Source organism: Branchiostoma belcheri, unplaced genomic scaffold (genome assembly GCF_001625305.1).
Source record: "Branchiostoma belcheri isolate BF01 breed outbred unplaced genomic scaffold, Haploidv18h27 scaffold2, whole genome shotgun sequence".
NCBI classification, from domain to species: Eukaryota; Metazoa; Chordata; class Leptocardii; order Amphioxiformes; family Branchiostomatidae; genus Branchiostoma; species Branchiostoma belcheri.
The window spans coordinates 2,242,603-2,262,070 of NW_017803490.1; the positions used below are offsets into that span (position 1 = coordinate 2,242,603).

Consider the following 19,468-nt stretch of genomic DNA (forward strand, 5'->3'; position numbering starts at 1 on the left):
CCACTAAAGAAAGTGATAGAATTAGCACAATTGGACGATCAATTTGCTTGAATAGATGTACAAAATCCTAGGCTCTAGAAAGTTGTCATCTATTGTGATATGCCTGAGAATTGTGAGCTGCCTCAGAGAAATATAACATGTAAATTGTGAAGTGTTGTCTCACCTGTACAAACTCTTCACTCTGTGTCTTCAGGTCAACTGGTTTGCAGAGGTCTGGACAGAAGTCACCTGTCATCACAGGTTTCTCCCAGTCAGGACAGCTGACCTTCAGGACACACCTACCAATATGAACAGATTTGTCAATGTTGAATCACAACAACAGATGACCACCAAAGATAGTGATAGAATTAGCACAGTTGGACGATCGATTTGCTCGAATAGATGTACAAAATCCTAGGCTCTAGAAAGTTGTCATCTATTGTGATATGCCTCAGGATTGTGAAATGCCTCAGAGAAATATAACATGTAAATTGTGAAGTGTTGTCTCACCTGTACAAACTCTTCACTCTGTGTCTTCAGGTCAACTGGTTTGCAGAGGTCTGGACAGAAGTCACCTGTCATCACAGGTTTCTCCCAGTCTGGACAGCTGACCTTCAGGATACACCTACCGATATGAACAGATTTGTTAATGTTGAATCACAACACTGAATGACCACTAAAGATAGTTTTAGAATTAGCACAATATTTTTTTTAATGGAGTGGTTCAATGCAAGGCCTATACGACCACTTCTCGGCAACTAGAAATATGAGAGAAACATGGCTATGTCAAGAGATGGTGGTGAACGTTTGATTTGAAAGCCTGTAGATTGTAGGTTGGTGGGAAACACTTGTCAGGGAGGGAATTCCAAAGCTTGGCCATACGGGGAAAGAAACTGTCACTGTAAAAAGATTTCGAACAAGGAATTTGAACAATCGATTTGCTTGAGTAGATGTACAAAATCCTAGGCTCTAGAAAGTTGTTATCTATTGCGATATGCCTGATAATTGTGAAATGCCTCAGAGAAATATAACATGTAAATCTTGAAGTGTTGTCTCACCTGTAAAAACTCTTCACTGTGTCTTCAGGTCAACTGGTTTGCAGAGGTCTGGACAGAACTCACCCGTCATCACAGGTTTCTCCCAGTCAGGACAGGAACATCAGGACACACCTAACTAATATAATGAATAATTAGTGTGATGCCCCAAAAATTAAACTACCCCTTTGCTGAATAAAATGAATTAGATATGTACAAGCTTTACTACAAAGTGTTTAAAGTACATTCGATTTTTGTATATGTTAATTCCTTTCAGTTCTTAACAAATAGAAAAAAATAAAGTTGTAAAGCATTGTCTCACCTGTACAAACTCTTCACTCAGTCTTCAACTTCAAAGTTCAAGTCAGCTGGTTTAGTGAGCTCTCATCTCATCTCGTATTCAAATCACCCGATCTGGTCCACATCTTCTCTTGTCAGGTTCAGACAGGAATCATCACTACAGTCTACTGCATCAGTCAGCAGCCACCTAACTATACAGACATTACAAGTTATACACTCAAATAACAAAGTCTCAAATAACACCAAGTATAGGTAAAAGGCAGAATTCAGATTTTTTCTCACCTGATATTTCTCTGGGGTCTTCAAATCATCTGGTCTGGTCCAATCTGTCTTGTCAGGTTCAGACAGGAGTCCCCACTACTGCATCAGTCAGCAGCCACCCTCAGTCAGAACACAGTTCACTACTGGATTCTATAAAAAGAATAAATAGTTTAAGTCCAAAATCAGAAAACTAAAACAGAATCAGTCTAAAATTGAAATGAACAAGATTTTAAAAAAATTCTTCAATTTAAAAAAAAATTTCAATCAAATACCTCAACGAAAACTATGCCTAATGACCATTAAAAATGGGATTGCAACAACAACGAAATAAATCAGACTTCTTAAAACAAGACTTTTGAAAAAAGTTTATCTCGGCCGCTGCCCATGGCAGTGTCCCGGTGAGTTTATTTGTAATGAGTGTAAGAGCACAGTCTGCACGGTGGCAATGATTGGTCTGCACGATGGCAGGGTTTGGTCTGCACGATGGCAGGGTTTGGTCTGCACGATGGCAGGGTTTGGTCTGCACGATGGCAGGGTTTGGTCTGCACGATGGCAGTGGTTACAATGTGTGCAAGAGCACAGTGCACGATGGCAGTGGTTACAATGAGTGAAGAGTACAGTGTACGATGGCAGTGGTTTTATTGATAATAAGTGCAATATATATAGTTCAACATGGCTCCGGTATGTCTGTTGTAGAACAGGGCAATCCAAGACACATCTGGAAGAGAAGAAAAATAATTTCTTGATCAGTATAGCATCCAATTGAACATGCATATTGAATACTTCTTGCTATTAGCACATGGAAAGTCTTCAAAATTTCTCATACATAGAGATTCATTTATGCTATTTGGTGGGAAAATTTACCTTATACAATTGCAAATTAGCTTCGAAATCTGGAAAATTTGCGAGTGAATTAGATTGTTTGAAAGCACTGAGTTATTCCTTCAATACAGTAGCTAATGGAAACCCAGTTTAATACGAAAATCCAGTGGAGTGTACTGTATATAGAACGTGCATGGCTGCCCCCCCCCCAAACTGAAAGTTACAATTTCTCAGAAAAGGAACGAATCAAACTAAATACAATACGACCGGAACATTGCAGAGAAGACATTAAAAATTGACGAGCACCTCCTGGCATTAAAGCAAGAAACTTAGCCTGCCATGCACTAACATAATGTTAGGTCGCACGAATTCATAAATTTTCACGTTCAAATTATGGGGGGAGGGGGCGATAACGTAACTCTGTTTAAATCTGTTCAACAGCACGAATAAAACACAATGTAATTGATTGCCCTTGCCCGTAGTATCTTTAGCTCTATTTTTATCCTATGGCTCTATGCCTAATACCCTTATAATTCCTGATATTTTGCTATTTTTGCTAAGTATGCCCTTACCAGCCTCATGCGTTACATCCGAGCCTCATGCGTTATTCACCAATCAAAAGCGACATCTTGCGACTTAGGCAAATATGCCAGCTAATGAACATAATTTATGTCATTGATTTATTGGTCCAATTACAGCAGCTATTAGCAAAATTCTAGAACATTAAATACATACTATGATAGAAAACAATGATTTTGTGGTAAACAGCATTTCCTCTTTTTTAGCAACTTCGTTGTATACGAATAACGTCACTATCATCCGGTAGGTCGACCCCACAAAGTAAAGTATACATGCAGAGTAATTGGTTTCATTGGTTTTCACGGTCGAAAACAAGATCCAACGTTTGGTTTTCACGGTCAAAACGTAAAAAAAAGGACAAAAAAGACATGCACGTACATTTAATTATCTACAAGCGCACCACACATTTAAAATCTTGTTGAAAACGCGGCAACTTGATAGACTTTTTCAAAGCCTACACCTAAAATAATTTTTGGAACGGTCGCTCTTTAACACAGAAATAGGTCATTTCTTACGGAATGCAACTTGACATGTTCGCACTTAAGTTGGGAAGAATATGGGAAAGAATTTCAGCCAAATAAATTTGCTGGTTTACCTGCAAAAATAAGCGAAGTCGTCTCCATACCACGTGCTACTCTTCCCAACTGTCTCGCCATTTTGTTGTCTTCTTCAAAATTCGCCAGGTCAGGAAATCCGCATTTTTCTCTTCAAAACATCACAAATTCATGGCGAAAACTCACAAACATTCTGCTGCTCACTTACTAAAACATTCTCCGGACCAAACGAGAACATATTCCACTAATTTGTGGCTAAAAACCGAGAGAAAAACAGCAAAATATTCAGCGAATTTTTCCACACCTGCGTGTTGCGCGCCAGTTCTCAAAATAAAATAACCTTTGACATTGGACTATACCATTGAAAGTAGGGGGTGAAAGTTATCTAGGTAACTGTTCATAGATATACCAAACTGTGCAGCAAACTACTATAAAAAGTGAATTTCAAAATATTTTATTCTATGATATCATGAAAAATTATCAAATTTTAGATGTTTTTGCGGATTATAGTGTTTAATGATTTTACCTTTTTTTCAAATGAGGTCGTCTCCCTGACGTCATCAAATATGGTGGAAATAGTCTGCTGAAATATTAGCTTCGGAGGAAAATAATCCGTTTATCCTTAAAATTGGCGCAAAAACTTGGAACTTGGAAGTTTGGAGATTCCAGACGATTTGTGCAGGTGGTAGGCAGAACATGGAGGCCCAAAAGGTAAACATTTTATTGTATACAGTTGTTTTTGTTTGTTTTTGGTTTCGTTTGACAGGTGCATAGACAACATAGCACAACCTCCCGTTATAAAACTGCTCTGTTTTTTTGTGCGATGATAGTTTCCCTTTTAGTCATTTAGTGTAGATACACGGATATATTATATGCGTGTTTTGTGCTGCCACTTTTCTAAACAAAAAATGGTATCTTGGCATACGTTACACTCAACTAATTGGGCTGTTCCAAATAAAAAATACTGTGGAGGGGGGTAGACGAGGTCTCAATCAGCTTCTGACCTAACCCCCCTGTCCAGGTCACTCATCCCCCCCCCCTGTCCAGGCCAGATATTTGACTCGATCCCCCTGTCCAGGTCACTCAACCCCCCTGTCCAAGCCAGATATTTGACTCCGCCCCCCTGTGCAGGCCACTTGACCCCCCTGTCCAGGCCAGATTTTCTTGACCACCCCCTGTTCAGACCAGATTTTGTTGACACCCCCCTGCCCACCCCTTATTGTCAGTTATTTTTTGGAATAGCCCAATTATGGTTATTAACATTAAATAATTGGATGCCCATAATTGCAAAATTTCTAAAATAAAAAAAATTCTGTTAGGGTTTATAACGTTACATACAGTAACAATCCATCTCGCACATGTATTCTTTATGCTCATTAAAAACCAATCTGTCTCGCAAGCAGCACAAATAAATTACAGGCAGAATCAATCTTAATGAAGTCATGTTAATTAGATAAGCTGCCCTGTGTGCCATTTTGCCATTCCCCAGTGATTTTAGCTGCCATTTCAATCAACAGTAATTGTGTGGACCATTTCACCAAAGATTTGTTTGAGTAAATTTGGGATAAAAACAATTGGATCGGAAAGTATAATGTCTTTACATGCATATTCTTTATAGGCATAATTAATTGTAGTTTTGTTTACAATTTGGGTGAAAAATGGCTGATTATTATTTGTTTTCCAGCTCTACGATAATGATTTTACTATATAATTGTTTAACCAAAGAAAGATACAAATTTGATTATAGGAATTGAGAAAAATGGCTTGATAAGATACAACTAACTGTGTACAGTTACAAATGTATTTTATAGGCATAGCTAATTGTACTTTTGTTTACAATTTGGTTGAAAAATGACTGATAACTATATGTTTTCATGCTCTACAATAAATGATTTTACTGTGTTGTTTAACCAAAGAAAGATTATAGGAATTGAGAAAAATGGCTTGATAAGATACAACTTACTGTTTTTTCTAGGCCTGAATGTCTGCAGTTTGTCTGTCTGTCTGTTAAATAATGCATAAAGCTAGGCTTGGCTCATTTTACTGTGTACTTTAGGGAATTACAGAGACAAAATGGTCAATTATGATTTATAACTTGTAAGATATGAACCCTGAAGTCAACAGAAAATCTTTCTACAATGTACAAATGTAATTCTAAGAACAGCTCAATCATTTTTGATATTAGTATTCATAAAAACAGTAAGTATATGTTTTACTTATGATCTATATTACTGTATTTAGTTGTCAGTACATTACTAGACTAAGTATATTTTTTCTTGTTACATTGTGTAACAATAATTCTTAAATTTACATGTATTCTCACTTCTTTTTTTATGGTATTTGCAAAATAAATAATTTCAATTCAAATAAAATTGTGTATGAATCCATGCTCATTGGTACACCTATAGTGTTCTAGTAATATTTGCCTTCTGTAATAGTTTCTGATCATGTCTTTAATTTCACAGGGACATAGTAACGTCTTGGCCTGAGACCAGACTGGTGCCAGATATTGGTTTCTCAATGTCCCATTTCTAATTATGTTAGGCCACACAAATTTAATTTGTTGGTTCTCATATTTAAAAAAAAAATGAAGCGACTGGCATCTTATTATAGCTCCAAGTATTATGATTGGAGCCATGAAGTTAACACAAAAGGCTGGGTTAATATTTATTAAACAGCGAGTTTTGAACTTTAAATCAAACCACTGCATTGATAGATGGAAACACTGCAACAGCTAGGAAGAAAAGGACTTTCCTCAACTGTTGAGGGCAAAATATGAGCATATTTGAGTTGATTCAGAACCAGAATCTTTTTGTCAGAAATAAAATGAAGAGGCAAATCTGAGACCCAACAAATTAAATTGGTGTGGCCTTAAAATTTAAATCAGTGTACTTGAAATCTATACATGTAAAAGAAGTGTCTGATTTGTATGCTAAGATACTACTGTTTATCTTTAAATGTTTAATGAAACCCTACAGGAAGCCTTGAGTAGGATTGTCACCACCTTGGCTGCCAAGAGTGAGGAGATCCAGAGCTTTGTGGAGATTCTGGAAGAAATTGCTGAGAAAGTAGAGGTAAGACAACATTTGTCTAGCAATGGTACCTGTCCTTAGTGCTGAAATAGCATCCCTGTATGGTACAAGATGTATATGTTTTATGTTCCTTTTCTCTTCAAAAATAACAACTATTGACTGTGTCTTCAGGAAAATGGTGCCCAGTCAGTATACACATACATGTACTGACAGGTTATGCCTGTCCTTAGTGCTGAAATAGAATCCCCGTATAGTACATGTCCTATGTTCCTATTCTCTTGGAAATTACTATTGACTGTGTATTCAGGAAAATGGTGCCCAGTCAGTATGTATGGGTTATAGCTGTCCTTACGTCTTAAATAGAGTCCCTGTATGAAAAATACCAACTATTGACTATGTCTTGACGAAAATGGTGCCCAGTCAGTATGTGTAGGTTATACCTGTCCTTAGTGCTGAAGTAGTGTCCTGTAATGTGTATGGTATATGTGCTATGTTCTTATTCTCTTGGAAAATATCAACTATTGACTATGTCTTGAGGTAAATGGTGTCCAGTAAGTGTAGGTTATACCTGTCCTTAGTGCTGAAGTAGTGTCCCTGTATGGTACAACAAAATATATATGTCCTACATGTATGTTCCTCTTCTCTTTAGCTTGGAAAATAACAACTATATGTGTCTTCAGCAAAATGGTGTCTGTCCAGTAAATAAGTGTAGGTTATAGCTGTCCTTAGTGCTGAAGTAGAGTCCCTGACTATGTATATGTCCTATGTTCCTATTCTGTACAGGAAAATGGTGCTCAGGCAAAGGCAGACCTTCAGGAGGAGTTTGACCAGCTGTACGCGGTGATGAATGAGATGAGAGACACCATGACAGCCAGGATAGAGGACGAACAGCACAGCAAGATGATGGCTGTAGAGGTACGGACTAATGGATTGATACATTGAGTCATTGATTGTGTTAAGAAAAAAATTGTGCAGTTCTTAGTGGCAAATTTGCAGATCTTGGTGACACCAAAAACAGTATCAATGACTTGCCGAAAGGCCCAGTGGGCGTCACTCCACTGTACAGGGAGGGAATTCGAAGTCGTGTAAAATGTCTTTTCCAAGGGCACATCATTGGGCATGTCAGGGGATCGAACCCAGAACCCCTTAGTTTGGAGCCTAATGCTCTGATCATTGCGTCATGCGATGCCACTTTATTTATTGTGTTTGATTGTCTCTAGTTGAGAACATACATGTACAACACCAGTGTGGGTTATGATTTTTTTCTTCCTCCCCGTGTTCCTGTAGACTGACATGCAGGCCTGTCAGATGGCGCTGGATAACTCCACCCAACTGATGGACATGGCAGCCGACGCCTTACAGGAGACTGACCCAGATGCCTTCAGTCAGGTACAGGGGACCACAGAACACAGTATTAATGGGCGACCCCCGGGGACATAGCCTGGGTGCCCTCTGATTTGTAATGGCATGTGTATGTGCTAAAGGTTAACATGTTCTGAGCATGTATTGTTGTGTTGTGTTGTAACAGGGGGGAAGAATAGAGGCAGCTAATGATGTTGCAAATTAGATGGCATCCAGGCTAGCTACCAGGGTCTATGAAGCGGGTATACAAATTACAAAGCAGTATGAATAAAATTCTTAGAGTCTTATTTGAGAGGAGTCAACTGTGCTGTGTGCTATAGAGATATTATAGCTGCTTTTATGATTTTCTATAAAATAACATTAGGGAATAAATGTGTCACATTACGCAACAGCTACTGTGTTCCAGGGTGAACCGGTTTTAAAAGAGGGTCTCAAATACAAATAAACCAAATTTGTTTTCAGCTATTTCATAGAAGGTACCTTTAGTAACTAATTCATTTTTGTATTGTCCTGGACAAGTGCCGACTTTCCCTTTAGATTCTGTTTTCATGTTAACTTTACAGCTTAGCATTTCTGTATGTACCAAAAATTGTAACCATAGCTAGTGAAATTACATTGTAAGATAATTTGCAGTTGTACATCCTATAATCTTCCTTATTTATGGCTTTATTATGTTGAATCCATCATATTTTATTCCATGTATGTGTCTGTGTATTGAAGCCATTATAACCTGTTGATGCTTGCATGTTGCTGAGAATGTTGCATGTTTCCCATGATGCATGTGCTCTGACGACTGTTGTCTTCTCGTGTCCTCCTAACATCCCCCGACAGGCCGCAAAACGCATCAAGGATAGGTAAACAACATCTGCATGCCTTTCAGTGTGACGTGTGGGGCTGTGTACCTAAACAAATTTCACCTGTACCTGTACCTGTACCTACATGTAGTGCTGTGTACCTAAACCCACATTTAGGTTCAGGTTCGGATTCAAGTCCAGAGGTTTAGGTTCAGTTCCGGACTCGTCTGGACCTAAACCCTTATCATATACAAAATTGCATGTTGGCAACCTTGCAATGTTGTCTGGGCAAAACTGTGGCCACATAACATGGAAGCTGACATGTGACGATGCCCGATGGCAATGTCTTCTAATAAAATCATTTTGCAGCACAGAATTTGCAATCTATGGGAGATTTTAAGTGGTTTGGAAGAAAAGGGGTATGTGACATGTTTTTTTTGTAATAAGTCCAGAATTGGTTGATTTGACTTTTAGGTTTTTCTACACTTGAACCAAAACTTTTTGCAAGTCTGGTCGGTCCAGCGAACTGGTCCACAGCACTAGGTACAGGTACACAGGTTAAGGTACAGACCCGGACATAAACGAGCTTGGCCAATCATCTATAAGTTGTATTATACATGCCAACTGCCACCTTTTGTAACAAATTGTTGTCTTTGTAGACAGGTATTAGGTACACAGCCCTAGTGATGTGTAGGTACTTGCTGTAACATACTGTATCAACCTACCTGTAACATAAGACTCTGGGCATGGAATACATTTTGCAAATCTTTTGCATAACATTCGGAGACAAACACAGAAACAGTAGCAATTGTTGAATAAAGTTAGACACATGCATTAAAAACATGTGTTTGAATTGAAGGTTTTGAAACTTGCCAAATGCAATTTCAACAATTTCAAAAATACAGGGTGCCTGAGTGCCATGTATTTCATGCCCTGAGTACTTTGTGACTGTGCTGTGGTGTTGTCATTGTTGTGTGTTATTGTCTCTTTGGTGTATGATATTAACAATTCTCACATCTTTGTGATTTTGCCCCTAATGTTGGTGTCTTTCACAAAACTAATATTAACTAGAGAGGAAACATTTAAGCAAATGCATAAAATGTTTACCTCCGCATATGGTCTGCCCTGTTAATTCTTTCTCAAATATAATTTTTCATATACATGTGTATATGATCAGACAGGTCCTGGAGTCTAAATCCCTCCTGTTATAAAATTGCAACATGATGTAGTCCAACACTAGTTACCATCCTGGTAACAGACAATCTGGTTCAGGTCATTGACCTTTTTGGTTTGGAGAAGAAGAGGAAACAGAGCAAACACAATATGTTTTCCGTCGGTAAACATAACAATCTAAGGCACTGGAAGCCATGTCTAAATTTCTCAAACAGTTTGAACAGTTCTAAGAAACTTCATAAAATCAAGTAACTATTGTACAAACATTTCTTCCTGAATGTCATGGTTGATTTTTGTTCCTGACTGTTCCAGAGTGACCATGTCCCCTGCCTTCCGTCTGACCTTGAAACCCAAGGTCACAGACAACATGTCCCACCTGGTCGCAGACTTCACAGAGGAGAGGGAAGCTCTGAGAAAACTAGACTTTCTGCCTGGTATGTTTGGATTAGTTTGAGTAGTGTTTTTTGTCATCTCAATTTTGTTTGACATAACATTATATTTTCACATCAGAATGCTCCCTCAAGAAAACTGTAAATCTTGACCCTCTGAAACGCTATTTTTGGATTTTGAGGGGCAACTTTTTCCTGGCAGACTAAGGTTAGTTTTATGACATCTCTTTCCATACATGTAGATTTAAACACCAATTTTTGTCCTTCAAAGATCACGGATTGGGCAAAATTTTTGTCCATCATGAGCAGCAAAACTTCCATCAAATGACAGGCGCTGGCTCAAACACTAGTACTGATTTGTACTAGTAGTTAATGTAGTTTTAATGTACAATTGCAAGTGTTGCTATACCAGAAGGTATATTAAAAGAAAATGCATTTTTGAAAAGATCATGTCTTTTCTTCCAGCTCCTGCCACTCCTGAGATTGATACAGAAGCCTGTCGGGTGGAAGACAACACAGTAACAGTCGTCTGGAGAGTTCCTGAGGGGAGCAGGGTCGACCACTTCTTACTGGAGTACAGACAGACAGACACAGCTGCCATGGGTGGGAGGGCAAAGGTGAGGGGTCATAAGGTTACAGCAGCCATGGGTGGGAGGGCAAAGGTCAGGGGTCATGAGATTAAGGCAGCCATGGGTGGGAGGGCAAAGGTGAGAGGTCAAAAAGTATAATATCTGTTTTGCATAAGGCCACAGCAAGTAAATTTTATGGATGACATCCTCCGCAGACTGCAAATCTAATGCGAGCTGGCGAAATAAAACAAGGTTCCTACAATTTGATATTTTGACTCAATCATGATTGTACAAATGGTTTTGATTCAGTGGGAACATCACATATACACAGCCAGCATCAATTGTTGACCACTGTCAGAAGGCAACAAAATTTTTTTTTTCCAAAATCAGGCGAAAATTAATGCGCGTGCTGATGTCATCCATAAAAATTACCTGCTGTGGCCTGTGTACTAGTATGTGTAGTAAATACAAGTTTTGTTCAGTATGTACAAGCTAAGATTGGGCTCTAAGGCTTATTAACAAGTAAGTTGAAGCATCTTTGTACTTCATATTATGTTTCATTTCTTAGGTGGAAAATGGCTGGCAACTAATAGAAGACATAGAAGAGCCTTTCTACACGATTCTGGGTCTGGCGTTTAACCAGAAGTTCATCCAACTCCGAGCGAGGGCCTGTAACAAGGCTGTGGCTGGAGACTACAGTGAGGTGGTCACATTAGAGACAAAAGGTACAAAATCCAGAATGCTGCAGTTACATACAAGAACACTACATGCCGGTTCATCCCGTATGAGGGTCTGCATGGGGGTCCGGACAATGCTCTACGCTAAATTTTGAGAGCTGTCTACATACATGTATTACGTTGAATTCAAGAAACCTCCCCCATTACGCTGTACTGCCAATTACACTCTACGTTAAATTAGAGCGGTCCGTCTATGAATATGATCTACGTAGAATTAAAATGGCTGCATGATTATGCTCTACGTGATGCCGACATGTTGTATTCTATTTATGTCATTACTACTTGAGAAAACATGTTTTAATGCGAAATGTGCCAAAAGTTGTGAAAATTTAAGCGAGCGAGTGAAACGGAAAAACTGGAACAACATCAATTTTAAATGTCTAATTCAAGCATTAGACATTATAGGCATCTAAAGTGTATATTATATAGAGAGGATTTTTGAAAGCGGCACACACAAAACGCATTCAAACTGAAGTTTTGAAGCCCATGTGATAACCAATAGAACCCCATGTGATATGGGTAGTTATCACATGAGACACCTACAGGTAAAAATGTATATTGACCGGTATTGTGGTCCAGACATGACAAAAAGAAGCAGTTACCTCATCACTAAAAGACCTAATACACGGATATTGAATTTCTTGCCCCCTGAGCAGCTTATCTAGGTACATTTTGCTAGGCAAAAAATGTACAATTCTGATAAATATACTAAGCTTATCTCCCTGTTATAATTGTTTTTCCTTAGCCTTGAACTTCAAACTTGACCAGACGTCCTGCCACGCTAACCTCAAGGTCACAGAAGACGGGTCCTCTGTGGAGTGGGACGCCATGGGGGGCAAAGGTCAACTTCAGGAAACCAAGGTGAGAACTTGAACAAAGATCATCATTGAATAAAAGGCTAAGAGTAAATTTTTAGACAAGTCTTATTGTAAAATAAGTATTATGTATGGCCTGGTGTTATACTGGCTATACTGATAGTACAGATACAGACCTAGAAACAATTTATCTGGCTGAAATTTCAATAACTCCTCAGCTTGATATTAATAATAATTGGTTTATTGGTTAAGCATTACCCAATTCAATTGCAGCCTTTTATACATGTAGTGTTGAATTGATGCAGGGTTTACAATCACATAATAATACACATGCTTGCTATGTCAGGGATTATTATGATTGGACTCCAAATTGTACTTCTCCCTACTGTATGGTGGTACTTTGACAAGGATGCAGCCTAAACTCAGTCTATAGTCTATATTCTCCCTTCTCATGCTTATAATAACATCCTTATCTTTATTATGCAAGACATGTACTTTTGGACATAGCCTTTTATCTTTTTACCAATACTATACTGAGTGACCTCAAATTGTCTTACAAGAACCTCGCTGAGTCTCCCTTTAAACAATTATCAAAAGTTCAAACTATTTCTATGCTAAAACTTGACAATAACAAAATGACAACTCTTCTGCTATTTTCCAGGGCAGAGGCAGTAGACCGGGGTCTCCAGCCAAGACCATGCGGCCGGCCTCTCCTGCCAAGTCACCTGCGAAGCGGCCTGCCTCGGCTAGCAAGAGGGGAGACCGCTTCACGGGCGAGTCTTACACAGTACTGGGTATGCAAAAATTAAACTTTAGCACACCAAGACTGTTTCACAGGAGCATCTTACTCAGTACTGGGTACGCAAAAATTAAACTTTAGCACACTGAGAGTCTTACAGAGTACTGGGTATGTAAAACTTAACCTTTAGCACACTGAGAGTCTTACACAGTACTGGGTACGCAAAACTTAACCCTTAGCACACTGAGAGCCTTACACAGTACTGGGTAGGCAAAATTTAACCTTTACGTAGCACACTGAGACTGTTTCAAGGGAGGGCCTTACACAGTACTGGGTAGGCAAAGATTAACCTTTAGCAGACTGAGAGTCTTACACAGTACTGGGTATGTAAAACTTAACCTTTAGCAGACTGAGGGTCTTACACGGTACTGGGTACGCAAAGATTAACCTTTAGCACACCAAGACTATTCCATTTCAGGAGAAAGTCTTACACAGTGCTGGGTACGCAAAATTTAACCTTTAGCAGACTAGTACTGAGAGTCTTACACAGTACTGGGTAGGCAAAGATTAACCTTTAGCACACCGAGACTGTTTCACTTTAGTCTTATACATTACTGGGTAGGCAAGGTTGCACACTGAGAGCCATACACTGTATAGGCAAAACTTAATCTTTAGTACACTTAGACCATTTCATTCAGGGAAGAGTCTTACACAGTACTAAGTAGGCAAACCACACCAAGACTGTTTCTTGGTACAAAGTACTGGGTAGGCAAAACTTACATGTAGCACTAGTCTTAGTACTGGGTATATATACTAGGCAGTAGGCAATATTGCAAAGATTAACACACTGAGCTAACTGTTCACTTAGTCTAGTGGATGCTTACATGTACATGTCCCTTGTTAACTGTTTGAGCTGATGTGGATTTGAATGAGGGACACTATTACTGGGAGGTGCTTCATTTGTTTGTTTGTTTGTTTGTTTGTCTCAGCTGATGTGACGTTAGACGAGGGACAGCATTACTGGGAGGTGACAGCCCAGCCTGAGTGTAAGTCCTACACCCTGGGCGTGGCCTACAGAAACCTGGGCAAGTTTGACCAGCTCGGGAAAACTAACACATCCTGGTGCCTCCATGTCAACAACTGGTTACAGGTTTGTTTGTTTTTGTTTTTTATTTAGAATGTCCATTATAGTGATACAATATTGTACAGTGTCACTTATCTTCCTGTCTTTGTTTGCAATTCAATATATATACTACATAGCAAATTATGGGTATTTTAACATTGCAAAATAAAGTAAAAGTTAAGTACTGACAGTACAAGAAAATTGGTTTGACTTCTTGTCAAAATTGCATCTGTTTCTCGTGTGAAATGCATTGTATTTGTCCATGTATTCTTGTGTGGTTATGGATTATAGATAACTACATACAATTGCAGCTTATTAGTGCACACGGTTTACATAGCGTTTGACTTTTAGCTGCACCTCACTCAGGTGAAAATGACTATGCTAGAATGGTCATTATAATTATAATCGTGGGTATTAAAGGAAAACCAACCAACCAACCAACCAACCAACCAACCAACCAACCAACCAACCAACCAACCTTTACCTTTTTCCTCAGAACACCATGTCAGCGAAACACAACAACAAGTCCAAACAGCTTGACGTGCCCATCCCAGAGAGAATAGGGGTGTATCTGGACTATGACAACCTGGTCCTGTCCTTCCACGATGCTCAGACCAAACAACTACTCCACCAGTTCAAGGCCAAGTTTCAGCAGCCCGTCCTCCCTGCCTTCATGACCTGGTGTGGAGGGTTGACCGTACAGACTGGACTGCAGGTCCCAAGTAACCTGGAGTTTAAGACAGTCCAGGAGTCTAAGAAAGTGTCCCCGGCCTCGTCAGAGCTGTCTGTGTTAGAATAATGTTGATAGCGTTTCTTTGCAATGCTTTTTAGGTACGAAAATACATGTAGTTTTATCAGGTTGGTAGAACATGGGATGGTGGGATTTTCTTACACAAAACCAGCACTTCTCTCACCTTGCTTGAAGGAGATTCAAACTTGGGATTGCCCTATAGGCTATAGCCAGTAGCAGGCTTATAGAACTGGGGATTTGGTGGTCTTCGGCTGTTTTCTGATTAGTCCAATTCTAAACCAGGCCAGCTATGTTGTCTATATGCAATCAGAAAATAGTTCATAAAAACCTCCCAAAGACCCTGAAGACCCCCAAAACCCCCAGTTTTTGGCATGCTATGGAGGCTAGGATTGCCCCCAAAAGTGCCACCTACATCAGCTACAAACAAAAGCAGTACTTCTGTCAGAAGCTCTGAGGAATATGTCTGATAGACATCAAAACATAAGCAAGATCAGAGAATTACTGGTTGTGTATAAGAAAAACCCATAGTGTGCTGCATTTCCCAGAATCCATGGAAGGGTTTTAGGTAAAGTGTGCTACATGAATGTACCGCCCTATGCGTACTGAATCATGAACATGAAAAATTGTGGCAGCTTTTTAAAAACTAAATGCAATAGAAGTGAAGGAATTGGTTTGCCTGAAAGCAAAGTTAACTGTAATTTCTGAAAGAAAATTTGGACCAAATTTTTGACTGTACAACTCCAGTCTTTGTCAAGGAATGAGCAATCCACCGCTTCTGTGACATCATGTTATGCAGATGACACAAGTGACTTGGTGAGTAGTGGATCATTTATTGCAGAAAGTCTGTGGGGCCCTTGTCTTTGTTGAGAAAGTTGCATACAAGTTTATGGCATAGAAGTGGAGGTGGATTGTTCATTCCTTGAAAAAAAATTTAACAGTCTAAAGTTCAGTATAATTTTTCTGTTGGAAATCACAGTTCAAACTTGTTTTAGAATGATTTCTACCAAGAACACAGATAAACTTTAGAGCTAGTAGTGATTTGCTGTGCACCAAACATTAACTTATACACACAGTCAGGACAAAATAGTGGAAGCCAGGATGTGATTTTTAATGTATCATACAGTATTATTCAGTTTGTTTTATACATGTTCTTCCTTTTAGGTCCGTCCAAGAAAAGATTATGTATTTCTTCACTATTTCATTTCAAACATATGTCAGAAGTTTGTTATTTGTTCTGTAAATTGTAATATTTTGTTTATATGGCACATAATACAAGTTAAACTTTTGAGTCATGTATATATTGGGACTGTAGTGTTGTAACTTTTGTCATAAACATATTGTCAGTACTTAGTCTAGTATTTCAAGTCTTGTTTTGTTTTTATTCACTGTGAAGTATAGTTGAGCATGTGGAAAGCATAATACTAGTAGAGGTTTTACACTCAAGTTCTTTGCCTTTTTTTCTCATTGGTCTCAGACCTTATGCACTTTATCCACAGTATTGAAGTCATCACAATTATCTGAGACATACTAAGGAACATTTCTTTAGTTCATGTTGAAACTCCGATTCCTGACAAATCAAACAGAATCATATAGGCTTTTAGCCCATGTAGCCTCCTTAGCAGGCCTATCAGTGTGGCTTTTTGGCTTATTATGTGCTGTTTTCTCATTGTATACCAGCTATGATTGTACCTATGCAGTTAGAAACAAAAGCCTAGCTTGTAAGCCTGCAAAGGAGACTACAATCTGTAGCTATAGGCAAGTTCTGGATTAGGCTTGACTTAAGGCCACAGTAAGTAACTTTTATGGATGACATCAGCCCGTACATTAATTTTCGCCTGATTTGGGGAAAAAAAAACAAGAAATTTTGTTGCCCTCTGACAGTGGTCAACATGCAGAAAATGGGCAAAGGTGCAATGCCATGCTGGAACGTGGATGGCAGATAAATATGAAGAAAGGAGACAAGACTGATTTATTGTTTTGTTTTTTACTTTGATGCAGTAATGTATTCCATTTCTTTTATATTAATGTTCCCACTGAATCACAACCATTTGTACAATGATTGAAAACTTTTCAGTGACACATGGATGTTGTAATAGTTGTCAGTGCACAATATATGCCTGGTATATCATTTTCTTGTTTAACTAGGTTTATGATGTCAAAATTTGAAAATGTAGGAATTTTTTTGGCCTGCCTTATTTTTTCCACCCTATCGCACTAGATTTGGAGTCTGTGGAGGATGTCATCCATAAGATTTACTTGCCGCAGCCTAAACATATTGCAAGAGTGCTGTTGAGGCTGGTACATGTACAGAGTGCTACAAGGCTGAGAACTAAGATACTGCCCTGCTCAGGTCTAGATCTGCCATCTCAGGACAATTCCACTGCCTTACCCCTGTACAACAGCAACTGTCAATCATGATGATGTTACTATAGCAACTGTCAGTCATGATGACGTCACTGTATCAACTGTCAATCCTAAAGACGTCACTATATCAGGCCTAGGAAAAAATGTGTTTCCTGTTTCCTGACCCTAGCAAAAACCCACCGACCCTATACTAGTCTTTTTTTATCTGAATTTTCCATCTGAATTTGAAATCAAATGAAGTCTGGAACGTCATTTAATGCATTTTCAGAAGCAATTTATTTCTTTAGTAAAAAGCACAAGCAACAGGTGGATGTGGCTTTCATTTTAGCCAAAGTCTAAAAAAAACAAGAAAAGCCCTACCTACTGACCCTATTTTTTCAGGACTTAAACTGGAAACATAAATTTTTTTTAGGCCACAGCTTTTATTCATGATGATGTCACTAAATCAACTGTCAATCACGATGACATCACTAAATCAACTGTTGGTCATGCATGTTATCACTGGAATAGTCCATGAAATAAAAGCTGAAAATTTGTCTATCACGTGTGACAAAGAATAATGCTGGATTTTTAGTGAAAATGAAGGAGCATATTACTGTATATCTTGTGGTAGAATCTATGTTGTGTTTAGCAGATTATGATCACCTAAAATCTTTTTGCTAGATTTGTTAATATGTAATCTCACTGTACATTGTACTTAACAGATAGCATACAGGTTGTATGCATTATACTGCTGATATGGAGATTATTAATAATCTTAGTTGGCTGTGGCTTGTAATGTTAAGCTTTTCTTATGTCTTTCAGCAGTAGAATTGTTTCGTGTATCAGTATTGTATCATTCAATGATACAATTCAATGTTGCATACGCCTCACAAATTATGCTGTGAAAATAAAGGATATGGTAAAGTCTGTCCTTTTTATGCAGTTCCCTTATTTTACATTGAAGTTCCAAGAGGATTTACGGGGAAGGTAACATACATGTGTACTACTTCAATGGTATATATTCCTTTATCAAAGAAAGTGTTTCATTAGCATTGCATGTTGTTGGCAAAAGAAAATCAGATGGGGGGGTCTATCACATCGATGTGCAATTCAGTTGGATACACATAGGTGGCGCTTTTGCACGGTAGACAGACTACTAGTACACAGTATTTTCAAATTCAGTGAGCTTGCTACAAACATTTCCTACATAAAATGAGGGACTGGATTCGACAATTTCCTAACATCACTCTTACAAGTACACCGTGCTGGTACTTGGTTTACCATGGTTTACAGAAGAGAAGTCAAACCCTTCAGACATAGTTTTAGAAAAAATTATACAGTTCTAGACAGCTACCTTCATCATGTAGACTTAAGTTATTTTCTATACTCTGTTTCAATGTACTTTCATGTTTTGTAATTTGCAATTAGCCTCCGGGCACGAATTTGCAATAAACTTTGCTAAACTTTTCTATTAAAGTTTCTATGGAGAAAAAAAACACGGTATGTAATGTGGTATCTAAATCTTAGCCTTGGTTCCCAACATTTGGAACTTACTTGACCTTGAGCAGAGGTCAGACAGACGGGAACAGAACAAAGAGTCCGGTCCGTCTGTTAGTCTAGAGCCCAAACCCTTGTTTACAATAGTGCCCTTATTCCCCTACAGACTCACCTAAGCAAATACGTATGAAAGGGACATTCTTTCCCCCATTCTTCCTTGGGGACAAAGAGTAGAGGAATCTTTTGAAGTACTAGTTTAAACTAGGGGCTAATGATTGCAAGTTTTCGTCGGGACCCCAATAGAAATAAACACGGCACGCTAAGGTGTCGCTGGGTTCTCTTTCTCGACCACACCAAGGCTTTTGAAGTGTGTTAAGTGCGGAGTGACGGCGTTTCCACTATCCATTATCCCACAAAAGCTCGGGCAGGTTTTTCTTTGGGAATCGAACCCGTGTCAACAAATCCTAGGGCGGGCACACCATTCCCGGTTTGATTTACGAGTCCTCTGACAGATGGAGAGACGAAAGAGCGATGTCGAGCGAGTAAAGTAAACACAACTGTGAACTCCGTTTAAAACTTGAACAAAGACGAACCTATGGGGTGCGTACTAAA

The 19,468-nt window shown here is 38.8% G+C and overlaps 1 protein-coding gene across 1 annotated transcript; it reads left to right on the top strand.

Moving 5' to 3' along the window:
• Positions 1-4,082: 4,082 nt before the first annotated feature.
• On the top strand, positions 4,083-15,296 carry LOC109469010 (FSD1-like protein). Its single transcript, XM_019767399.1, has 13 exons — positions 4,083-4,240; positions 6,508-6,603; positions 6,733-6,744; positions 7,357-7,476; positions 7,849-7,950; positions 8,755-8,777; positions 10,203-10,324; positions 10,745-10,896; positions 11,417-11,573; positions 12,331-12,446; positions 13,062-13,194; positions 14,129-14,289; positions 14,759-15,296. The coding sequence occupies exons 1-13, from the start codon at positions 4,226-4,228 to the stop codon at positions 15,059-15,061; spliced, it is 1,512 nt and encodes a 503-aa protein (XP_019622958.1). The 5' UTR covers positions 4,083-4,225; the 3' UTR covers positions 15,062-15,296.
• The last annotated feature ends 4,172 nt before the right edge of the window (positions 15,297-19,468 follow it).